This window comes from Ambystoma mexicanum, chromosome 3q (assembly GCF_040938575.1).
Source record: "Ambystoma mexicanum isolate Mex_15411 chromosome 3q, UKY_AmexF1_1, whole genome shotgun sequence".
In the NCBI taxonomy this organism is placed as follows: domain Eukaryota; kingdom Metazoa; phylum Chordata; class Amphibia; order Caudata; family Ambystomatidae; genus Ambystoma; species Ambystoma mexicanum.
In genome coordinates, this window is record NC_090926.1 from 350,015,400 (window position 1) to 350,042,048 (window position 26,649).

General features: G+C 45.0%; 1 protein-coding gene across 1 annotated transcript in view; it reads right to left on the minus strand.

Moving 5' to 3' along the window:
* GALNT10 (polypeptide N-acetylgalactosaminyltransferase 10) overlaps nucleotides 1-26,649 on the minus strand; it is a 1,380,999-nt gene that overhangs the window by 361,768 nt on the left and 992,582 nt on the right. Inside the window, exon 9 of the mRNA XM_069653980.1 lies at nucleotides 5,260-5,481. Within this exon, the coding sequence (XP_069510081.1) occupies nucleotides 5,260-5,481 (222 nt within the window). The remainder of the gene's footprint in view (nucleotides 1-5,259; nucleotides 5,482-26,649) is intronic.

Consider the following 26,649-nt stretch of genomic DNA (forward strand, 5'->3'; position numbering starts at 1 on the left):
GGGAGAATGACACCTGATATCCCTGTATGCAGATGACTTGTTACTATACTTGAGGTACCCGGAAGAAAATCTCCAGTATATCCTGGAGGTGATGGAGAGGTACGCGAGGCTGTCCGGGATAGTGGTTAATCCACAGAAATCCAGTATTTTTTCTGCTGGGCAGCTATGCGAGAACCCCTGTGAGACGGTTACCGGTGCTACAAACACCGTGGGCGGTCAGCTCTTTCCGATGCCTTGGGGTGGATGTGTACCACACGGTAGAAGAGGAGCATAGGCACAACACTGAGGTAGCTATTGTGAAAATCGAGAAATGTATGAACTTCTGGGTGAAGTTGCCCCTAGCAATGATGGGACGTGGGGCAATGTTGAAGATGGTGGTCCTTCCTAGGCTCCTACATTACTTTAGTAATATTCCGTATATGATACCTAAGAAGTTTTTTGCTAAACTGAATAGTATGTGTAGGGACTTCCTGTGGCAAGGTACTCGAAACAGAGTGGCGTTATGGAAGCTGCAGAACTTTTATGAAAAAGGGGGATCAAACTGCCTAATTTTGAGGTTTATTATGTGGCGAGTCAGCTACAATATGTGGCCAAATGGCTCTCAGACGAAACGACCCCTGAACTCAGGTTGTTTGGGCAGGATTGCGCCCCATTCCACTTGAAAGAAATGATCTGGCTGCCTGAGTCAGAAATGAGAGGGCGCTCGAACATGATGATGCTTGGGTGGCAAACGTGGCGTAGAGCGTGCCGGATGATGGAAAATCCATTCCCGTGCTCCCAGCAGGTGCCGCTGGTCGCACTGGTAGGGGACGATAGGCAACTGAGGGTGATCATTAGGACCCACTGGGAATTGGTGGGGTTGGTGACGTTAGGGGATATATGGCAAGAGGGAACCATTAAGGATTTCGGAGTGCTTGAGGAAGAAAATGGGGCTACATACAGGCCAATATATTACATATCATAGAATTGTACGGAGAATTCGGAACACTTGGCCTGAAACTGTATTGGAGGAAGAACCGGATGCTATCATAGGGGCAATATATGACATATCTGAGGGAGGGCATGAGATCTCTAGACTGTATGAGATGGTTATGCATAAGGTCGGGAAGGAGCTGACAGTTGAGATTAGACTGGGAAGCGGAAGTGGGAACCCCCGATGGAAGATGGGATGTGGGAACGTGCCCTAGGATACCACAAGAAGGTGTCTCGGAATGCAAGATTAAAACAAATACAATTGTATGTGACACACAGAGCATACATGACACCTTTAAGGATATCCAGGTTTGCAAAGGCTAGTCGACAGGCGTGTCCCAAATGCGACGAGAAAAAGGCTGATACGACGCATATGTTTTGGTCATGCCCAGTAATTGGGGGTTTCTGGGGTGAAGTGGCACAGAAACTAGCAGAAAAGGGGGTTATGATCATCATAGACACAGCTTGGGCCTGCTTGCTGGGAGGGTTCCCCAGATCACAGAAACTTAAACATGTTGGAAAGCTCAAAGATTTAGCATACGTGCTTGCAAAAAGAAGGATTGCCATGGGGTGGAAAACGTGTCACAAGCCACGAATAGAGGTGTGATGGAAGAGTTGCAGAAGTGGGCAGAGGCTGAAACGATAGTATGGCAAGAGGCGAGTAGCGCAGGGGGGGGAGGAGGCGGCAGGAAACCTGATGGCATGGAAATCATTAATAGTAAAATGATTTGGTACGATACAAGACCTGGCAGAATCCACGCGGAGCGACACCCCGCCACGGGCAGCGAATACAGAGTGCGAGGTATAAATAGGCTCATAAGGGGGGAGGGACGGGGGAGCAGTGAACATGATTATGTAATGATTAATTGAACTATTGTACAATGCACTGCGTGTTTGGTTTGTATTATTGTTTGGTTTGAAAATTAATAAAATCTGTTAAAAAAAAAGTACCTTGAGTATACTCCCTTTCCTCTTGCTGAGGGAGGCACTTTTTCGTTGGCTCTTTTTCTTAGCATGCGACGTATCTCGTGCCGTAAGACGTGATGGTGTGGGTGAGATACCTTTATAGGGTGAATTGGGATCTGTGGACGCTTGAACTCCAACAAATGGCTGTACTGGACCGCATCTAGCACCCACTTGTTTGTCGTTAAGGATTGCCACTCGTTGAGGTAGAATGCCACATTTCCTCCCACCTGACTGCGCTTGTGGCAGACATTGTTGTGACTTATTTTGCATACCTCGCTGGGAGGTGGAAGATCTGCACTTTCTTTGCCCTTGGTATTCTCTATTGCACTGGGAGGATTGATAATTGCGCTTGTAGCCCTGAGTATTGTATCAGGGCCCGATATAGCTCTTGCGGTCTCTGGAACCTGACAATCTTGCATTGCTTGAGGCTCCTCGAAAGGAGCGAAAGGACCTCCTGCTTTGAAGGGCAGTTAGAGATTTAGCCGTGTCCAAGTCCGCCTTCATGGCCTTAGTCGATTTTGTCGCTGAATAGATTTTCCCCTTCGCATGGCATATCGATAACCTTGTGTTGCACTTCTTGGCGAAAGTCTCTGCGGCATAGCCATGCCTGGTGTCTATGGCCTACCCCATTGCCTATCTGCTTAAACACAGTTTTGGCAAGGTCTACAGCTCTGTTGATGCTGTGATTCAATGCTTCTTCTCACACCAGCAGCATAGCCTCCTTTCTCTGCTGTTCTGGCAGGTGTTCCAACGACGGGGCCAGACGGTCCCACAAATCTCGTTCATATCGAGCGACTATTGCCAGGGAATTGGCTGCTTCTAAAGGTGTCGCCGCAATGGTGAGAACCTTCTTTCCAAAGGGATCCATTTTCCGATTCTCATTGTCTGGTGGAGTAGCACATTTATGTTGTGATCAAGGTTTGCTGCGGCTGAGACCACCGACTCCGGAGCAGGCTGTGAATTGAGGCACTTTGGAGTACTATCTGGATCTTTAAACTTTTTCTCCAATCTTCATTTAACTGCATGCTCCATAAAAGGATGCTTCATAGTCAGAGGCCTTCCTGCCACACATGGTTGAAGAACAAAATGTTTCTTCTCCTCTTCTGGAATTAGGCCAAACTCCTGGCATGCCTTGGACATCATAGAATGGAAAGCTCCGATATAGTCCGGGGGAGAAGGCGGAGCCGGCTACCCAGTGCATCTTGGTCTGGGTCCCATGTGTCGGCTCTTCTTATGAAGAGTCGTCAGTGGAAGTCGGATCCGTATCCTGGTCTGTGTTGGCCAATTCACCTTCCTCTTGCTCTCTCCTACGTGGACTGAATGTACATGGAGGTGGAGGTCTAGGCAGTGATTGCATCCTAGGGTGTGTGCCCTGGTCTCTAGAGGGATAGGTTGGATCCCTTTGCTGAGGGGTAACCTGTGGTTGTCCATACAGTTGCATTGCTTGAGTTTGAGGGAGCGGAAGTCTAGCATCAAGCTGACCGAATAGCGACTGCAGTGTAGAAAGAACCTGCAAGGAAAGAAGGGATTGAGGATTTATTAGGGGGTATTGAGTCTGCATACCACCTATTCCTGCAGAGGTTGATGGCAGAATAGGTGTTTGAAACCTTAGAGGCGTGGTTTGCAATCTAGCTGGTTCCTGGATTGGAGGATCAGAAGTTCCTTCTTCAGGAGCCGATTCAGAAAATACACTTTGGCATTTGTATGGTGGAGGCTCAAAGTCTGACAATCTCATGCTGCTGCAGAATGTCTTCTGGCATGATCACTGGATACTCAACTGGAGAAATTACCAGGGGAGTCTGGTCGTGCTGTATAGTGGTCCCAGTTTGGGTTTTTAAAATCCCCTTAGGGGACTTGCCTTCTGCCAGCAATTCTGAAATGTTCAACCTGGTGGTCGACGGAAGTAGCCGATGTCTTTTCTTGGTCGTCAACGGGGTAGTCATCAGAGTGGTCGACTGGAGATGAGCCGTAGGCCCTGATGAAGGTGCAGTCGTCGACATCATCGTGGTCGATGTCGACCGCGTCTGCTTCGACGATGATTTGGTCGTTGATGGGCGTCTTGATGACTAATGGCCGGAGGAGGATCTCAGAGATTCCGACGAGTGGTGTTTTTAGCTGCTCGTCGAGGTAGATAATTTCAACGACAAGTTTGAGGAGGATGTCGTAGCCGGTCTGGTTTTGTTTTTGTCTGCTGACTGAGATTTCGTGGACAAGTCTGTGGATTTTGAGGAAGGGTGCAAGCCCTTCTCACTAGGTTTGTCTGACAGAGACCTCACGATGAGCGCTTAGAAGAGTGTTTGGACCCTGAATGGGACGTCTCACCACTGGGCAGAGGTTGGACGAGAGGTAATGAGTGTTTGGCTTTATCGTGCCCCAAGGACGATTTTACCTCACCTGTCTTATGCTTCTTTGCCACAGGCTCCTCAGATTTGGACTGTTGTGATGGTGACCTCTTGACCTCAGCAGTGCAATTCCATCTCCTCACTGCTGGTAGGAACTCTTCACCAACCATGTTCATAGAACCTCCTCCCCTTAATATTCCCATATTCTGCAATTATCGTTCCTACTGCACATTTGACAACCAACTACCAGTAATTACTGGTAATTTTTGTTGTGTCTACTCTATCCTTATTCAATGTTCCCATTAAACTGATTCTAACCACTTGACCTTTTAACCAATTAGTCATCATCCCCACCTACACTATGTGAAGTACCATATCCAGGGATACTGAAATACAAATACAAGTGAAAAGATAGAGAACAATGCCAGGTGCATTCATTAATATTACACTCCAAAAATACCTTCGGGAAATAAAAGTATTTCAGGTGAGCTTTTAGTGTATGAAGAGATTAACACATTCTCAAAGAAATCAATGGCATGCTAAAAGCTACCAAATGATAAGGAAAAAGCTGCTTCCTTCTAATCCACCATCTAATAAAACAAACACACAATATTGTCCCCTTCAACGTACAGATCATGGTTGATGGTCTTCTTAGAACAGAGTGCATGTATGTTCCAATAAGGTGTCCAAATCTCCCTGCTGCTATCACTCCTCAGGACTGATCTGCGCTACTGCCCAAAAACATACTAAGGACTGACCTACTACTCCCACCCCAAACACTGCTGATGACCGATACTGCTGACCTACTGTCTATATCACTTGGTGTTGTCCAGGGAAGCACATCAGCATTAGCTTCTGCTCAAAACATTTAACCCAAGGTGACTGAATAGTAATTTTCAATAAAACGTAAAATCTCACCATGCAGGTATTTAATGAGTTGTGCCATAAATGCTTTGTCTTCTTTTTAAACTTAGCTTACCTTTCCCCATGCAGCTGCTGGAGGCTCCACTGGGGGATAAAACTTTGGCAGGTCCCAAGCGACCTCATTCATGAACCACTTAAAGGTCTTGCAGTTGAGACGGCTCCGCATTTCCTTCTGTGCACCTACATCCCCAGCTGACAGATGTCGGTACTCAGGCCGGCGCTGATAAATATACTCTGCATACTCATCCATCCAGACCTCAGCCACTCGCTTTAGATTCTGCAGACAACAAAGGCAGTATGAAATATGGCCAGAGAAAAGATTGTGCCTTAAAAAATAACATTTCTCCACTTATTGACTAGCACGAGATACATAAAAACATTGCAAAGAGCTCAAGCTAGATTTCTGCAAAAAACATGGGTTGTAGTTATATATTTAAGAATGAATTGTACTTGAGCAAAACGAAGTTTCTCAAATATCTAGCAAGGGTAAGCTAGATAAGGTGAAATGCTATGAAAATTATGGAAAGCCATCAAATAAAAACAAAAAACGCTCTTTTCCCAACATTTTCAGAACATCTAATAGCTGTGGGTCTCCTGTACTGTGTAAAATAGTTGCAACAATCCCAGAGCAGGCAAAGGGTGACCGGATTTATTTTGAAGTTATGGATGGTTGTAGTGGATCTTCATGCATGTACAGCCCCAGTGGTGTTCGATGGAAAAGAACATATTGTACATGCAGCAATATTACTCAGGCTTACGAGGGAGCAGTTTATTGCTATTTTACTGTAAACTGGTTCTGCACGTGCAAGAACAGGTATGTTTTAAAGGAAAACTCTTGCCTCAGACACACATTACAGAACTATGCTGCCTGAACTAAACTAACACATCTGACTGAAAACTAGAAAGTCTTTGCCTTAATGTTGTTCAAGTAGAAGAGAACACTCACAGTGTGTGCTCTCTGGACATACTCACTGCTCTTCATCAGATTTTCAGCCGCTCTACGACGTGTTAAAGTGGTCACGCAAACTCATTTATTTTGTTGCAGTGTTTAAATCTCTTGGTTTTACATCTTACATCAATAAATACTGGGTAGTACAGAAAAACGATTTGGGCATCCAAAATACCTGCTTCATGAGCGCCGACAGACCTTATTCATAGAACATACTTTTCTCCATATGATAAACCTATGTATTCGTGGACACCAGGCAGAGGATTTCTAATTACAATCCAGTGGCATTATTGCAACCCAGACAGCCTTGAAAATGAATCGCCGGTAGAGGCCAACTCGTGCCCTTGGATTCCCAAAAACAATCATGGATCCAGTTACGTCCACTGGAATGTAGACTATGCTTGACCATTTCTCAGACATTTCCCAAAATCCTATAGCCGCTGGGTGGCACACAAATCTATTCTTTAACAAAGCTCCTACCAAATCACAACATGAGCATTTTCATAATCCAGGCGAGTCCAATAGATTGAGATGGTTTTGTGTATGGTATACATTGTAGAAGTATTTCTAATGATGCAACCTATAGTTGCAAGACAGTTTTAATGTTTCAAAACTATATACCAGGTATCTATTTTTCAATAATAAACCATTAAAACCGAAAAACAGACAAATTACTTTCTTACGGATCACGTAATCACAATTAACTACATTGTGCCCTCCTACCCCCTCTTTCAATTCCTATTGTACATTTATGTATGGCCACACCTGAGGGGGAGCACATCATTCAACGGACATCGACCTGATATTGCAATGTCCTTCGCTCAAATAGATCAAACCACCACCAACAGAGCTGAGACCCTTGGGTTCAGCGAAGAAGAGGCTAGGAAGATCCTTGGTCTAATTAAAACCACTGGCGATGAACTTCGGACAACAGAAAAACCAGAAAACCTGATCAGACAATTGGAATGGAAAAGTTGCTGTGTAATTAATTTAAAGCTCCATGCAACCACACTGGCACAGTATCACAAAGCACAAAGGATCCCACAGGGCTTAAGAGTCAATTTGGAACCAACACTCTGCAAGGAAAATCGAGAATTTGTAAAATGCTGGAGAAAAATACTCAATAAATGCAGTCTGGACCCAATTCTCCTTACCACACAAGAACTGGCAAAGAACTTAGAAATACTAGAAGAGGTTGACATCATTAAAGAGGATATAAGTAAAGGGATCACCTGACAACAACTACAACAAATCTTGGAGGATACAAACAACAAATTGGCCAAATATAAGCAAGAATTGGAGACCAAAAAGATGAGAAAATTCAGAAGGGACATCCAGGACTATAAGCTGCAAATAGTCTACACCTAGCAACAATACGGACAACAACCCAGCAGACCTCAAAGACCTTGTACATCCAGGACATGTCCGATTAATACAGAGACTACATCATCAGAAGTATCAAGCATTAAACTTGAAGTTGTGGCAGAGGGCAACAAAGAGGATACTCCCGCCCCACAGAACGAGGCAAGAGAAGAAGCAAGTACCAGTGTTTTATTTTAGAAAAGGCCCAACTAGAAGGGGAAAAAAGAAAAAATCCACAAAGGAAAAAAGCACTGATCAAGAAGATATAGTGGTCAATATCTTCTCCTACACACCTTCTCACGCTCCAAGCTCGGAGTCTTGAGGAAGGGTCTTTCCTTTGTCCCGGAACATAGTAGCAACCTACTTAGAGAAAACACATTTTTTCAAACTGAAGAGAACTCAAATTGAAGGTTTTCGTTTTCTTTAGTTGACTGGCGATGGATGAAGGAAAAGAAGAATCATCAGAATTTCTGGAAATACCACCTAAAAGCACATTTAATCCCCCTGTACAAAATCATGTTCTCACGGTTTTTGAAAAAACTGTACTAGATGATCTAAAGAAACTTTCATTCAAGACAAATAGAAAAGGCAATTTTTCCAAACAAGAAAGGCAGATATTGAGAAACCTGCTGAACAATGAAGATGTAATCTTTAAACCGGCGGACAAGGGAGGAGCACTGTTGCTGATGAACAAATCTGACTACCTTGAAGAGATATTGAGACAACTGTCTGACTCAGAAACCTACAGAGAAATCCTGTGTGACCCTACTGAACAGGTTCGCACATTAATCCAACAGGTATTATATGAAGCATTGGACCGAGATGTGATTTCAACAAAAACATGCAGATACCTTGAGAATCAATATCCAATTACCCCGGTATTATACATCTTACCTAAAATACACAAGAAGCTCGACAAACCACCAGGGAGGCCGATAACAGCCGCCACCAACAGTATTCTGGAACCACTGGCAAGGTATCTGGATAAGGTGTTGCAACCACTCATACAGACTACAGAAACCTACATACGGGATACTATGCATTTTCTGAATCGACTGAAAGACATTAGGTTCAAGGAAGGAAGAGATACCCCCTTCACAATGGATGTCACGTCCCTTTATACTAATATTGTGCATGAAGCTGGATTAGAAGCAGTTGAATGGCTATTGTTACGATCCCCTGTCAAGGTGACTTTTTATCCTCACTCTTCTCAAACTGGTACAAATGAATAAATTTCTTCAAGTTTAATGATCAATACTATCTCCAGTTATCCGGAACAAGCATGGGAGCAGCTACGGCACCCACCTATGCTAATGCATTTATATATTATCTTGAACATGAGAATGTCCTCACTTCACTCAGATGGTCACAACATCTTTCACTATTTGTCCGTTACATCGATGACATCTTTGGCATTTGGTCTGGTCTGGATGATGAACTTAATGCTTTCTTTGAGATGATGAACAGCATGCATCTGCGCATTAAATTTACTACATGCACAAGCCAAGAAAGCATTCAATTTCTGGATGTTGAAATCTACCACAAAAAAACAACTCTTTGGAAACCTGAATGTATACCAAGGTAACAGATCGGAACAGTCTTTTAATGGCCACCAGTTTTCATCCAAAATGCACCATCGAGAGCGTACCATTAAGACAATTTCTTCGTTACAGAAGAAATATCTCTGAAATGGATGAATATCGACAACAATCAGATACACTAAAAACAAAATTCAGAAAGAGGGTATGGTTCTGCCCTCCTCTCAGACATAGCATCCAAAGTGGACGCTATGGAGAGAGACACACTCCTTACCCCCAAACTGTCCAGACAAGGGGAGAAGCTAGTATATGTGACAACTCACTCCGTACAAAGCCACAAGATCAAAAGATATCATCAAAAAGAATTGGCCCATGCTGCAGATGGACCCTACTTTACAAGCTTTATTCATGGAGCCACTGATGTTTGCGTACCGCAATAGTAAATCACTACTGAGCAGTCTGATTAATGCAGAGTTACACAAACCTGAAACCAAATGAGTGACATTTAAGGGCACGCAACCTTGTCTCAACTGCCAGCATTGCGGCAATATTATTACTGGCAATTCCATCACACACCCTCACTCTGGACAACCAATCATGCTAAGACACTCCTCCACATGCGATTCTAAAAATGTCATCTATGCATTGAAATGTCCTTGTGGTTTTTACTATGTTGGTATGACCATAAGGAAAGCAAAGATACGTTGGACAGAACATAAATCCAACATAAGGACGAGAAACTCCAAATCGCCAGTGGCCATGCAGTTTCTCGAAGCTCGCCATACAATAGCACAACTGAAATGCCCTCTGAGGTAATGGACACCACTTAAAGCATTGATATACATTGTTAATATTTATATGACCAATATGTTAAGAGTCGGTTGCACACTAAGTCACCTTTTTAATTTACATTATCTATAGGTCAACAGCTAAAAGACACTACTGGCACAGAAATGGAATACTATCCAACAACGAATAATAGGCATCTAGCCCTGAAGACGGATCTAGTATCCGAAACGCGTCGGCAACCCTATTACACTCCAAGGAGCCTATTAGATTGGAAGTGATATTAAGATTGTATATGGGTTGAAGCATTTGTGTGAAGTGGATAACACAATGTTTAACACAACTATGTACCACATGAATTTGTTTTGATTTTGTAACAAGACTTCTGTATGGAAATCAATTGAAACAGTAATTATGGATGAGATTTCCTGTTTTGTCAACGGAAAGTACTTGTCAATGGTTTAATTGAAATTGATTATATGTTTATGTTTACACTCACTAAAAATTGCACTTGTGCACTATAGTGGCGTCTTTTTGTTGTGAGACATTATCAATACCCACTGTTGTGTGCAGAAAAAGAAGTTGAAAACGGTTGACTTAATTTTCTATTGATTTCTTTTTTGAAAAATTGAAACTGTAACAGTGATGAATTCTTAGAGGAAAACTGTATATTATACATTTGGTGAGGGTGACAAACCCCAAACTCTTGTGTTTAAATCTACCTGGGATGATATTCATCCCCATAGGAGTGCAGCTTTGGGTCTCCTGTTAGCGTCTAACACAGTATGTTTGTTTTATTTCTTGCAATCCTAGCCATCCATCATTTATTACTGTAAATACCATTTACAGTAATCATTTGTTTTAAACTAATTAAAATAACACTTTGCCTACCTAGATTTACTTTTTAATTCGCACCAAGTCAACATCTAAAACGCTAGGCAGCTTTTTTTAAAAACAGTTTCCGAAACTGATGTCAAGGAGAAACATGAAGGAAAGAAAAAAAACGAAGGGACAGAAAACCAAGTATGCACATGAAACATGCAAAGCGTGATTGTCACGAAATGCAGTCAAACTCCTACTGGCATCCAGAATGCAATGTTTGACAAAGTCACTGATCAGGTCCAGGAAAGGGGGGTACATGAAGCTTTGAAGAGCATGGGGAAGATAGCGGCTTCCTGATGTGATGACTGGAAGCAGTACATGGAGGTTTCTGCAGAGACTATCAACCCCCTCAAATCTCTTGCATGTACTGCATTAGGAACAGATAATCATGGAGCACCATATGAAGATTGGGGGCTGCAATAACGCATAAGTTTTCTCAGGACAAAGAAAGCAGGAGGCTTGTGAAGGGGCTTCACCTGGGGGGAGTGGCCGAGTAGGCAAGTGGCACACTAACCTGCCCACCTTTCTTGTTGAGGGCTCACTGCTCTATGAAGGAGACTTGAATTTGAAGGCTCTGGGCCTGCGCGAGCAAGAGGAAATGAAGCAGATATGCAAACCAAAAGGTTTACAGGGTACTGCAGAACCAAGCTGCAATTACAGCACTGCATGACTCCAAGATGGTGGTTGCTGCTTTTGAGTCCTTAGTCTGTGTGATATTTTCCAATGATGTAATTAAACAGAAAAATCCACAACACATAAGAATAGTAAAAGGGGAGAAAAACAAGAGGGAAGAACTAGGAGACCATAACCAATCAGGTGTTCTGGTATTAACAAGAGACAGGGTTCAGAAATTACCAATATTGGGGCCTTTAGGGAATCTACAGGCTGTGAGGAAGTTAGGAAAGATAGTTGGAGTGTTAACGCAGGAGAAAGGAAGCTAAGAGGAGCAGATATTTAAGAAAAGGAACTCTTTGCAATGCTGCTGGGAGTTATAGTCCAGACAGAAACCTGTAAGAAGCATACCCAGACCATGTATTGGGCTCAAGGAAGTGCACCTGTGAAAGCAGAGCAGACCAGAGCCTAAAAGTTGGCTCAAGTCCAGGAGGGCCATCACTGGAAAACTGGTTAGAACAGCTTCAGTCTAAAAAGTACTACTGGACAGGTAGCGGCAGAACATTTCTGATGGCAATCATTTTGGGTGTTCCCTGGAGGAAGAGGAAATCAGTTTCTCTGGGAGGTGGTTTGCTCGGTCTTCACTTTCTCAGACCAGGAAGGTGACCAGCATTCAGAGGATTATAATGTCTGTTCCAATGAGTCAACCAAGGATTATCCAAGAAAGTGCTAAAAACACCAGGTAAAACTGGGATTTTGGAAATAACCATAAGCAGCTACATCCCTGGATTTAGGTTTCTTTTTGTACATAGCATGGAAAATCACAATCAGGAGACTAACAAGGTGGTATTATGGTTGAACGTTTCTTTATCCAAGATCAAAAGAAGAAACCCATGCTTGGCCCTTTTCTATAAAGAGAAAATATAAAATGGTGCTGGACAGGATGTCCTTTTAAAACAAAAGTCCTCCCCATCCAGAATCCTATGCTTACCTGAATTCTGACCCTATCAATATAAAAAAACCATGAAACGCAACAAATGTACACTGTTTTTCTCAATAGGGACTCCCCCGCCACTACACACAGTCTAAGTGTGAAGCCTGAATGGATCTTCATCCCCCTCTTGCTTGAAGTATACAACTCAGTCCAATTTATGTCTCTTGTCCTTCCAGTCACATGGGGACATTTGGCCTGGGTCCCCCACTCTAACCTTTTTCCTTATAATCGTTCCCAAGAAAGTTCCTGGTGTTCTCCCCTGCTAGGAAGTTCTTGGTCTCTACTCCCACCTTGAGTTTTGGCTCCTCCATCCATTCTTGGGGTCTGGTTTTGGTAACCCAGTCTTTGGTATCTTGCCTCACCTTGCCATCTCAGATCTCTCACCCTGTCTTGGGGTTTGCTTTCTCTCACTCCACCATGCTGCCTCTTTAGGCCTTGCCTCCCCTTTCCCGATTCCCTGGAGCCACTGCGTACCTATGTTTCCTGTACGGTACTCCTTGGGAGAGTCGGGGACTTAAGAACCCACAGAACCACTTTTTTGGCCAGTTTCTGGTGTCACCTTTCGGACAGACCTTGTCCAGTCTTCCCGTAGTGTCTGGATGCCGGGGTCTTGGAACACCGGCTGCCCCCGCCTTTCAGGAGGTGGGTGCTTTGTGTTGCTCCCCTGGGCTGGGCGCTTCCGGCTCCTGCAGGGCTGCGAGCGTTCCATGAACTCTGCCATGGTCACCTTAGCCATGCCTGCCATATGCCCTTACTTTATCAGCCAGACCTCCCAGGAGGATCTCTCCATGCTTCTCATGCTACACAAGCGTATGGCATGGCTCCCCTTTGGGGAAAGGTGACGAATTCCCTGGATTCATTATAAGAGGTATTTGGACTTTCAACTGGGATACTAGGTCATCATTCTAAAATTAGGCCCTTGCACATATTCTGTTGGCACTCCATCCCGACGTCAGAAAAATATTCCTTAACCATTTTATGTTTTAGAGACCCCCTTCCCAGCTCATAGACCCGAGATAAAGTGTAAAACCTAATTTCTTGTGCATTGAGCGTTTTATTCAATGCCATGACAACTGTAAATTCCATTATTTTTTGCATAAAGTGTAGAGCAAGAGCTAAGAACCAAATCATAGCTTCCTAACATGGAATCCGAAATACATAAGCAGTTAGTAAAGTTATTTACAAATTCAATTCATATATCTGATGGAGAACTATAAGCAATATTATCCATCATAGAGCCTTCATAGATATCCATGAGCATAAATTAGAACAGCATGCCGAATCCCCCAAAAAGAGAGAACGCCCAACCAATCATGGAAGAAGGGTGGACTTTTATGATCTCTCTAACCAAACATTTTTCAAGGAGGCTTCTCAGACCCGAGCATCTCGTATGCAAATGTTTCAGGCAGCAGCCTTTCAAATTTCTGATTGGAATGTTAATCAAATAAGGCCGTTAATAGCTAGCAACCTCTCCTTTGTTTCTTGATCTCACTGATAGAAAATTATGTTTGATTTCAGCACACCTTGCATCTAGCAACTATCTTCGGAAGTGGAAAACTGGGGAAAACAGCCACAGAATTTGCAAAAAGCAGCTCCGATTTTCTGATGGCTCTTTGTCCAAATAATAACAGAGCGCTCTTGCCATCTAACATGTGTAAAGTGCTTTGTGGTGCAGGAGGGTTTGGGATGAAAGGTGATAAAGACATGGTCTGATTTTTATGAAAATCAGAGGCCATCTTTGACAGGAAAGAATAATATGTCCTTAATGCTACTTTGTGTGTGTTAATGGAAAACAGCATATCAGGCCTAGAAGCCATTCCCAGAGAAAGCCCCAGAGGGGCTGTGTTTGGGGGATGAGGGGCTGGCGTGGAGTCACAGACAAGCTTGTGCGAAGGGGAGGGGAGAATTGGGAGAGCATCTGGTGGACCAAGAGAGGAGTTTTTGAAAGAGGTGATAATGGGAGAAACGCCTGGAAGGAGAAGGAGTTGTTAGAGAGATGTACAGGGGAAAATTGAAGAATATCAAGGAGGTGGATGAGGAGGAAGAGAGAAGTGTAGAGAATTGGAATATTGTCAAGTAGGAGGAAGACTACATCAGAAGGGGGTGGAAAAACAGTAGTGAGGAGAAGGCAGAGGAACCAAACACACAAAGGGATTCACCTAGGAGAGGTGAAGCAACAAGTCCATGTTTAAGGCATTGAGCAGGGATGGGAGAAGCTCAGAGGAAAGTCTCCGGCAGGACCCTGTAAATACAACAATTGGGGTGAGACGAGAGTGACTGCATTAGGGGACTGGGGAACCAAAACCCTGAAGACAAAAATGGTAAGAGGGCTAGCAAATTCCCTGTCAAGACCTTAGGGCAGCCACCAGTCTTTCTGTAGCTCCGGGCATTGGCAGAAAGGCTTGCTCCATCAGGACACCACCTATCGAGCCCACCAAAAAGCTCAATTCACAGAGCAGATATCCTGGAGTAGGCACTGACTTGTGATAAACAGAAGGGGGTCGGAACCCTTAATACCAAGAGTGCAATCATATTGGTTGTGTTCATCTCCTGACAGAGAGCAGTACCAGAACTTAGAGAACATGGAGAACGTTTTGTTTGGCCCCTTTATAACTTGCAAGCAATACTTCCTTTTAAGTTGTCCTGAAGTACAGCTCATATCCTGTAGAAGACCCAACATACAAAAAAGGTTTGCTTAATTCAAAGCCTTACTGTTTATTTAGACCTAATTGTACCACATCCCCTAAACCTTTGTTTCTACAATGTTTGGTTCCAGCCTGCCTATGTTAATTTTCCTATCCAACACCAAGTGGGGGAATTTTCCAGAAGAGATGTTCAAAGTTTGATTTGTTCATACGCATGAAAATAGGATCCAGTAAATTGGTAAACATTAGGGTCCCAACAAGATGAATGGCCTTGGGTCTTGTCACGGGCGGGTTGTAGGTAGAGGGGGCGGAGTAATGACAGGGAGGTGAGTGGGGAAAACATGGAAACCAGACAAGGCCTTTCTTCACTGCTGGAATATCTGAGGAAATTTGAGGGTCAGGAATGAGTCCAGAGAACAGAAGAATCACGCCGGAAGGAATGATGATGAAAATAGAAAAGATGCAGGGGCTTACCCAGATGGAGAAAGGGCAGAGTCCAGGGAATATATTAAGTCTAGGGGCAGATTAGTCCTGCTACATAGCAAGAACAGGAGGTGGCCGTACAGCGGTAGATTTAGTGGAGGATGGAAAGATCCAGGCAAACTAAGGCATCAAAGAAAGTCAATGTAGTCTGGTACACGTGAATCGAATGATAATTCATACAAACATTTCAAAGGAGCAAGTCCATGACCCAAAAGTCAAACAATGGGGAACAGCAAGTAGGTCCAGGCAAGCAAATATGCCGGACCAGATAGCAATTCCAAGAAGCAAGTCCAAAGGTCGGCAACTGGAAATCAAAATAGGGCCAATTAACACACAAGGGGACAGGCAATTACTAGAACAAGGCGTAAACAACTACAGTCAAGTAAAATAATGGGAACACCACCAAAGAAAACAGGACACTTAATGTGTTTAGCAGTCTGGGCAGGTCCCGTGGGCATGAGATTCAATTTTTCAAAAATGTTTTTAAGCTCCAGAGCACCTGGGGACCATAGTCCACTCCCATATATGTAATGGTAGGTGCCAAGTACGGCACACCAAACCCTTGCTACTTTGTCCTTGTGCTCCGGTTTGTTCCAGATTCTGGAGAAGGCCTTGCTCTTAGACGAAATAGCGGTTTAATAAAACTTTGATGGAGTAAAAGAATTGTACACTGTGTTAGACAGATAAAGAAGAAAGGGCAACACAATCATTCTTCATGTTATGACAGTGTATTGTGGCACAACACGAAAAAAACCTTTAGATGCTTTGGAAGATCTAGTAGACATCTGGCATCAACCTTTAAGCACGTTTATGCTTCTCTCAAAACTACCATGCACGCTTAGGTCAGGTTCAAAATGCCTGTACGCCAAACTCAGGAGCCATGATCCCAAGTTCAGCAATGGAAGGTTGCGATGGCACACACTGCGGTTCACTTTGGCTAGAAAATCCTATTTGTGGGGGAAGAATATATAGACTGGAGTACTCTCAACAAAGCTTGACTTGAAGGCTGGATCTTTGCAAATACATTTTTTTCCCAGTTTTAAAATAGATCGATTGCAGTACTTTCAATTAAATGTCTAGCTTCCATAAACCACCAAGGCTCAGATGGGAATTGCAAGAGAGGGCACATGACAAGGGTCTGTGTGTTCCACGACTGTCGAACAGGACCGTCAAACTGTCAAATGTGCCCTCTTCTGCACTGGACGAAGGGTCTAGAGAAATGTAAGACCAAAGAAAGGTATTGGATGCAGGCAGCTTTAACAGCATGCAGCCCACTGATGCCAGTATATGGTCTCCAAGATTAAGGAAGACAAAGGAGATTGAGTGTTCAGTGTGCTGCAATGGGGAGGTGTTAATCATGGTCCTGCAACTGAAAGACTGCAAACAATGCAGGAGTGTGGCTGTCTATTGGCAACATTCCATTGATTTGTATTCCCGATTCATAATTATGCGAACGTTTGATATTTCTGAATACAAGTAGAAAGCAAGTAAAGCACACTGCCAGACAGATATATGGGGTAAGGCATAATGTGAGGTGCTACGGAAAACAGGTTAAAACTGATGCCACGCTGCTTTGATGATCTACCCTACACATCCAACATAGGCAATGACTGGGGCCGGGGTAAGGAGGAGGAGCAGGCCTGGGACATTGGGCCACGTCACAAAGAAGGCAGAAGGTGTGAAACTGGCAAACTGGCTGGTAACCGCTGCAAAAAGTGCTTGAGTCATGGTTTAGTAGTACACATTCTGTGAATGAAGTGCAATAATCTAAATCAACCGAAAGGCCATCTGGACAGAAAAGCCAGAGGTCCCAAAGATGTCTGGACGTCACGCACTGCATAGAGTGCAATCTGAGAAATCAAAATAATGCCGTTGGAGTGAACTTCTCTCTCCCCTCATCTCTGCCCCCCTTCCTCAAACTGATTTGATTTGGATCTAGTGTGGTATGCAGAGCTGAGAGGGTGAATTTTCAATCTGCCTTTGTGTTGGGAGACTGACCCTTAAACTTGCTCATATTCCAATGTGTCAACCTTACTTGACTCCATCTGATCAGACGTCATTCCTACGTTTTGCCCTCACCAGCTAGTCTCCAGTGCCGTCAAAAATTGGTTTCTGTGGATTCTACACAACACATTTTTCATCTTAATGCTCATTCAGGTTACCTGTGATTATGGTGTACAATCACTACCCTGACTCAAATGGCCAAAACTGCTCTGCTCCAGCTGATCAAATGGCCCTAATGCTTTCAAGCTCGCCTACTTTTAGCTCCCAGAAGCAGCCAATGGTGACAAATAGCACTTTACAAGGTAAATAATTCCAGCAAGACCACGTAATGAATTTGCTGCAGTGATCTGTTTAACATGGTCTCCAACAACCATCTCAAATTGTATGTTTTTTCGTAAATATCCTAGTTTTCCCACATGGCTTAATATAAAGAAAACACGATCTACAAATACCTAAATTCACATAACTGCAAAACAATTGAGCATTACTGAAGTGAAAGCTATAGGTCGATAAGAAGCACTAGCAGAAGCCAAAGAGGATTGTGGGACCTCAAACGCACTGGTTGTGTCTTGGTTTTGAGAAGGTCCAGGCTCACAGGCCATGCTTATTCTTGATGTGCTTAGAAAATAAATATTTGCCCTTAGCACTGCGGAAAGTACATGCAGCAGTAAAGGCTTTGCAAAACATGTCACGTGAAGTTAAGCAATTGCCAGTTACTATTTGCAAAGCTGGCAAACCATGCTCACATTTTGCCTTAAATTCGAGGCCTGTCAACAACAAGGGTAGTCAAGCAGGGATAATTGGGCTTTTCGCTACCCTAGACTATGTAAACTTAATTATCACTTTTAGAATCTGGGCCATAGTGGAAAAGCATACACAAAAATGCCAGATTAGTGAATTAAAATGACATTCCCCATGGATTCTAGCTCTAAGGAGGCAGAGGCTTGGCAATTTTAGTTTTCTCCAGTAGCCAAGAGATGAAATTGATGTCTACCCCTGTCTGTAAATAGAGCTTGTAAGATGTTTTAGCTTATGACCCATTTATGGCCCTATTGGGGCTCAATGGGAATGGGGAATGGTTTGGTAAATGGGGACTTACTGGTCCCTCCAAGGTCGGAATGGACCGGTAAGTCCCCATTGTACCAAACCGGAGTCAGTACCGGTATTGGAGCCAGTCATGGCGCAAAAAGCGCCATGACTACCACCATACTCGGAATGAGGCCCAATGAATCCTTAACTGCACATTTGGAATCTACCAAGATATATTTCAGGACTCTCACATCCACACATTAGTTAATGATGCATATGAATACAAATGAATCTTCATCCAATTGGAGTTATCACTCATTTCCTATCGCCATTGGACGACTGCCTTCAAAAAGAACCATGTCGAAACACGTGTCGGCCGACATCCCTTTCTAATAAAGACATTGAAAAAAATCTGCATATCAGATGCATTGTAATTTTGAATAAGGAATGCAATTACTCATTTGGATCTACTCATTAACAGAGGGCAAAGCGCATCACGCCAGTCATACACAAGTAGAATTGTATAACCTGTAGGTGCTGATGGGTGCACCTACGTCCTGACTTTGGCGATGCAGCTAGCCCCTACCTAAGGAGAAAGTGGACATAGCGCACACCCCTGCGTCATTAACCCATATATTTTTTTTGTTCAGGACCTATCAAACTGTCCCGCTAAACTGAAAAGGTCAAGGAGCGGGAAGTTGTACCAGTGAGTTAAATCACCACCCCAGCCTCAACTGATAATGAAGTAACTGTTTTACTTTGAGTTGTGCAACATAAATAAACTTTGGCACAGACGTTTTGTGACGTGTTTCTCTTGGTCAATCCCAGCCGGTAACAAGTGGTGGCAGGGGTGGGATTGAGAAGAGAACGCCATGGAGGCCTTATCAAAAGCCCTTGGACAAGGGACACCACCAACTACAGCAAGCACTACAAGTACAGAGTCAGCAGGCCCAGGCTGATCGACAGACCTTTCAGCAGGCATTGCAGATGCAGTAAGCACAGTTGGAGGCATCCAATGTAAGGAGGCAAGCCCAGGTGCTGGCCACTGTCCTACAGAAGAACAGGTTACTTACCCCTGGTAACGTCCTTTCGACTGGATGTTCCCCCAAAGTATTCCTCATCTTTGACATGTAACGTCCAACTTCAGCTGCTTCAGAAAAAAAGTTCGGCAGAGGACGCCTTACGTCGAGTCGATGTCCCTCCGTCGAGATTGACATCATCAGAAGGTATATGTAGCACGCGCGGCGCCCGTTGAACTCAGTTCTGTTTTTCCCCTCCTCGTGTATCCCCGATGCCCATAAATACGGGCGTGATAGTACTCAGCCTTGGTGGAACGGAAGCTGTAATAGCATGGGAAATGCTACAGAGAGGTAGGTTGGGAGGGCGATGAGGAATATGTTGGAGAAACATCCAGTCGAAAGAACGATCCCAGGGGTAAGTAACTTGATTGATTGAGTTATTTATTTATAGAGCGCTTTACACCAAGGCACTGTACAATGGAACCACAAAATACAGAGTAATAACAAATAATGTGAGCAAAGTGGCAACATGAATCATTCAACAACAAAACAGTGCAAAGAGCAATTGACAGAGAGGGGAGAGGTGGAGTGGGAACAGGAGAGTAAAGGGAGGGGCGGGGAAGGATTGAGTGAGAGTAGAAGGAAGGGAGAGAGAGTGTAAAATAGAAAAGGGAAGGTGGAAAGGGAGGGGAGGGATTAGAAGAGGGGAAAGACGGGGGGAGTAGAGAGGGTGGGGGGCTTCAAGGTGGGGATTGGAGGAGGAAGGGTTTAAGGGAAGTGCGAAATGAGATGAGGGTAGTGGAAGAGCGGATTGAGAGGGGGAGAGAGTTCCAATGCAGAGGAGCAAGAAGTTGGAAAGAGCGGAACCGGGAGGAAGCGCAAGGGGAAGAAGGTACAGAGCCAGAAGTGGTCAGCGGAACGAAGGGAGCGAGAGGGGGAGTAGGAGGAGAGAAGGGAGGAGAGATAAGGAGGGGTAAGACCATGAAGGGATTTGAAAACAAGGCAGAGAAAATGGAATTATAGTTGTAGGTGGAAAGGTAGCCAGCCTAGTCGAGAGAGCGAAGAGGAAATGGAGTCACGGGAGGTAAGGAGACAGAGGGTTCGAATGGCAGAGTGGTATATAGATTTAAGAGGGGCAAGCTGAGATGAGGGAAGACCGAAAATTATAGAGGAATGGTAATGTTCTTAGAATGGTACTGCCTTACCAAAAGCAACGCCTTGAGAATGGGAAGCATCCAGAGAATAATGCTTTGGAAACGTGTTTATTGATGACCACGTTGCAGCATCAACCGCAACCACGTAGTAAGCATGCACCAACATGTGTTTACTCCCTCTGTCCCCACAGGCCACCCATACCCCCTCTGTTCCCCCCATGATGTTCCCTTCTGCCCCCCACCCTTCCCGCACACAGGTGTTGCCTGGTTTGCTTGATTCTTCTACCCTGCTGCCCCCCCCCATCCAGCCTACTTCTGCAGGAGTCTGTCCTGATATATTCTGGGTTCCCCATCACAGTTTTGTGGCCAATGCTGGATTTGACTTTTATGGACTTCATTCATTCACAGTACATCATCCTTTCTCAACTCTCATGCTGTACTTCCTTTGCATCTTGTACTCATGGTGGCCCTGAATCATGCTGCTCCCATCTTCATCTTGTATCCTGGCTGCAACATTATGTGTTACTACGGACCTCTGCAACTGTATTCGCTCTACCCTCTTGCTTCGCCACTCTTTTTGACAGCTTACTCTGTTCTCTCCTCCTCTCCCTTTTCCTAACTCCTCCCCTCCTCCCTTTACTTTCTTCTATGCACTTACTCTATCAGAATTGTCCCTGGACCTAGTATGATAGCAACCTCGTCTGTCACCCCCCCCCCCTACCCTTACTTGTTTTCTTTCCTCCTCCAGGCCCCCTCCAGCACTATCTGAAATGTCACCAGGACTAGTACGATAGTCGCTTGTTTTGCTCATCCCCTCCCTTTCTGCACCCCTCCCACTCACCTTTTGTTTTCCTCCAGCTCTTCCAGAAATGTCGCCAGGCCTAGTACGGTAGCAGCCTGTTTCCATTTCCTTCCCACTCTCCCCCTCCCTTCCTTATCTCTTACACTATCTGAAATGTCATCAGGCCGAGTATGACAGTTAATTTCACATCCTTACTGTTCATGGCCTGTAAGAATGTCATTGTATTTTCCCTTGTTCCCTCCTTTGCCTTGAAACACTTAGAAACAAAATGTGTATAGGCGCTATATAAATAAACTATCATATCATATATCACAGATATTCTTAATAGGAACGCCTCTTTGAAGGGCTGTAGATGTAGCCATGCCCCTGGTGGAACGAGCATGCAAACCTTCAGGAGTTTCTTTGCCTGCCTGTAGCTTTCAGATATGGTAAGAATGATCCATCTAGACAAGGTCTGTTTGGAAATAGCCTGGCCTAGTTTGTGTCCTGAGTAGCCTATAAAAAGTTGGTCATCCACTCTAAAATTTGACATTCCGGAGATGTAAAAACTTAACGCTCTCCTAGGGTCCAGTCTGTGAAGTCTTTTCTCTTCCTTACCAGGATGAGGTGGAGGATAGAAGGAAGTCAGAACAATTTTCTGACTTAACTGAAAGTCTGACGCTACCTTTGGTAAGAAGGGGGGTGTTTTACCCTTAAAACAAACCTATCCTGAAAGTGCCCGCAACTCGCTCACTCTAGGGGCTGATGTTGGAGCTACCAACAGTATTGTCTTAAAGGTTAACCACCTTAATGGACATGTGTGCAAAGGTTCAAATGGAGCACACATCAAGAATTTCAAAACCAGGTTAAGGTCCCAAACCGGAACCTGAAAAGGAAATGGAAGGAACACATTAGTGAGCCCTTTTAGAAATGGAGTCACCAGTGGGATCTTGAAATAAGAACATTCTTCTGATGAACGCTTAAAGATTAACAGCGCTGCCAGGTAGCCCTTAATGGTGCCAACCGGAAGGCCCTCATTTGCTAATGAAAACAAAAAGGATTAAACATCCGGAGATTTACACTGAAAAGGATCAACATTCTTTTCTCTGCACCAGTTGCAAAACATATTCCAACGGCAACGGTACAAAGACTTTGTTGCTGGCCTCCCGGCTGAAAGCAACACCTCCATTAAGTCATCCGGGAGGTCCCAATCCTTGTATCTCGGCCTTTCAGAAACCAAGCTTGAAGGTTGAGAGTCATGACCTCTGGATGGAGAAACCGACCCTCCTCTTGCGAGGGAAGATCCTCTCTTCGTAGATGACGCATAGGAGGACAGATGGACATGCCCAGAGGTCCGGGTACCACGCTATCCTGGCTCAATCCAGGGCAATTAGAATCATGCATTTCCTGAATCTTCTCAACCTCCTGATCATATGAGGAATGACAGGGACTGGAGGAAACGCATACAGGAGTGGAAACTCCCAGTCCACCACAAACACGTCTCCTAGAGCTGCTCTTGATGGAAATTCCCTTAAATAGTATTGCTTGCACTTCCAGTTGACACTGGCCACAAACAGATCCACCTGAGGGGGTCCCCAAAGGGCGAAGATCTCTTGAAGGACTTCCTGAGCTTGTTCCCACTCGTGGGAGACTGTTCTGCCTGCTCAGAGCATCTGCCACTGTGTTCTCCTCCCCGGCTAGGTGAACTGCCGATATGGAGATTCCTTCTTGAATTGCCCAATACCAGAGCAGCATTGCCTCTCTGCACAGTGGTAATGACCCTACACCACCTCTCTTGTTGAGGTAGGACATGGCCACTGCGTTGCCCGTCATTATCAGGACATTCTTTCCTCGTACAACGGGCAGAAAAGCCTTCAGAGCTAGTCTGATTGCTCTCAGCTCCAAAAGATTCATGTGTGGTTTGGACTCTGATGGAGACCAACAACTGCTTATTGTCAGATCGTTGGCATGGGCTCCCCACTCTGTGAGTGAGGCGTCCGTCACTACTGTAATCTCTGGCCATGGTTGCCAGAAAGGTTCACCCTTCAGAATATTTTCCTCGCAGGCCCACCACAGAAGATCATGTGAGACCCTGGTTGGAATATGAAGTTGGTAAGAAATCTTTCCTGAGAACTGGGACCATTGTGTTCTGAGAGCCCATTGAAGGGATATCCTTCTCAGGCAGGCCTGTGGTAACAGCATGTTGAGAAGTCTAGCCTGCACTGCAGGTGCAAAACCCAACTTCCGCAACCACGCAAATCTGCACATCACAGTGCTGGTAGCCATGGACCTGCTGATGCTATCTGCAGAATCCAACCCAGATTGAAGGGACTCGCACATGGCTTCTTTGCCGTCCTTAATAGCTAAGAAGCTATCCCTTTCATCCCCTTTGGGAATATGCTCTGCCGCCACAGAAATACACTCCCATAGAGTATACGAGAACTTTGCAAGGGCACAAGTGGAGTTGGCAGATTTTAATGCCATGCTCCCTGCGGCAAATACCTTTCTCGCCAATCCATCTACGTGCTTGTCGTCCATATCAGGAGGGCTGGTAAGGTACGCTGCTTGTTTTGAAGTAGCCGTAGCTGCCGGGTCATCAGTCTCTCCGGAGTGTGGTGCTCTGGCAGGTAGCCTGGGTCTCTACTGGAGGGACTGTATTTTTTGCTGAGATCCTTGTCAACTGCCTGAATAGTTTCCGGAGTATCCCAATTCCTGGCCACACTTTTTTGAAGTGCCACATGGAAAGGCAAAACTGGATCAGTAGGTGGAGCCTTGTCCAGAATGTCAGTTAGATCATCTTGGTCATAGGGGGCTGGAGGCCTAGACCAACCCAAGTACTCGACAACTTTAGACATGAGCTACCAGTAAGAGGAGTCTGCATGTTCCCATGGTTCAGGATTTTTGAATTTTAGCTCTGGAGAGGTGTCAATTCTACTTGCATTCTGCAAATTGTCATATAGATCCTGCATTCTGCTTTCCTCTGAAATGAGGCATTAAGGCACATTAGGTGTACCATACTGAAAAAGTCCTTCGGGAGAGGAGTATATGTTTTTCTGGTTTTGAAACCAGAGAATTCGACGTTGTCATGAAAGTCACTTGCTTCTGATGGTTTAGCTGGCAAAATTGGTGCAGCTGGCGTCGACTGTTTCGGCGTCGATGTCGACAGTCGCGTTGATGGCATTGACGGTTTAACAGGGGTCAAGGGCCTGATGGGCGTCATTGGCACCAACTGCGTCGAAGGTCTGGAAGGCACTGAGAATCTACAACCTCTCCCCATGTCTTGAGTGATCCTTTGATTTCTCAGATCGAGGCCTCTCGATGAGGATCATGCCTTTTACCCCCCCTCGAGGGTATGCAAGTCTTAGGCCGAGACCTCTCCTTTCTGGCTTCCTTATAAGGCTTGGTCAGAGCATGGCTTTGTTTCTCGAATATTTTTAGCATTTCCACACGGAAAGCTTCCCATTCTGCTGGAGTAGACTTTTTCGCAGGCTACGAGACCCTTTTGGGGAACCGTCAGGCGAAGAAGGCAACCTGTGATGCCTCCTCTTCGACTTCTTCGAGATGAGTGGCGGGAACCACTCCTAAACCTGGAATGCTTAGCCTTCTTTAAAACTAGTCTTAGGTGTCGACGATGTAGATGAAGAAGACATAATCGCCGAGTTTGAAGACAATCACTCGAATTAACAAACATCACACAGTATGAGGCGCGCAGAGTTTCACACGAAGCAAACGCTGTTTGTGGAAAAACGGAACTCAGGCCAACGAGCGCCGCGCGTGCTACATATACCTTCTGATGAAGTCACCCTCGACGGAGGCCTTCGAGGGACATCAACTTGATGCCATCGACGCACGGCACCCTCTGACGAAATTTCTTTGTGAAGCAGCTGAAGCTGGAAATTCCATGTCAAAGATGAGGAATACGTTGGAGGACACAATCCATTCGAAATAGATATCGGGGGAAGACCCAGCCCATTTTTTTGTTAACCTTGAGTAACCCGGAATGCACAATGGCCGCAGGAGAGATGGAGTCATTATATTGCACCCTTGATGACTGGGGAAATGCAGAGTGCTGATCAGGCCGCTAACCCCACAGGGGATACTTATGTGGACTTGAAAAAGGTTGTCTTGGAAAGATTGGGGCATGACGAGGAAACTATTGGGTGAAGTTCAGAGACGAAACTCCTGACAAATGGGACGCACCAGCAACTATATTACAGAGTAAAAGAAATGGAAGACACGTGGTTATAGATGGCCAACACCAACGGCCCAGGAAATGGCTGAGAGAATAGTACAGGAGTAGTTTGTGGAAGCCCTGCCATGGCCGATACAACGATGGGTGATGCAACACCATAGGCTGGGCTTGGCGGAGGCCATTAACATGGCCTTGGCTTATCAAAAGGCAGGTCAAGGAAGAATGATGGTGTACAGAGCTGTCACCAGCAGACAGCCTCTGGCCACGGCGGGCCAACCCCGGTTCTGGTCAGGGATAGGACCGGGAACGTCCGGCCTACCCAAGACATGAAACGCTGAAACTGACGGAGGAATGTATGGCTGATCCCAGATGTAGAGGCCAGAAGCCTGCAGTGTTAAGAGTGTGGGGAATGGGGCCATTTAGCAAAAATGTGTCCCAAGAAGAGTAAGGCGGAACTAATGGAAATTGGTCTCTTTGATGCGCCAGGAGAGGGAACATATTCAGAGAGACTACGCACATTTCAGTGGTCACCGTATCCATATACCTATGAAGCCGAAGTGGACAGGATTCCAACTCGAGCCATGGTTGACTCCAGAAGCTTGCAGGCGGTGGTGAATGTCCAGCTGGTAGGTGGGGTGACGGCGAGGGGACAGAAAATCCCCATTAGGTATGTGCAAGGGAATGTCAAAACCTATCCTACCAAGGAGATCAGGGTTAAACTAGCTGAGGAGCAGTTGAAGATCAACACTGCTGTGCTACCCGTGCTCCCTGAACCCCTCGTCATAGGGTCGGATCTGGCTGTAATGCCTAGAATCATTCAACGGATCGAAGAGAATTGGTTGGACAGTGCCCCCCTTTCATGATGCGACCCTAGAACAATGGCCGGTGCAACCGAGGAAATGTCGAGCGGAGAAGCAGAATTTGCAAGGCAGGTGGCATGAGAAGGTAATGCTACCAGTGGCGGTGGATTGGAAACTCGACGAACAACGCAACAGCTACCAATTAGCTCAAGAGT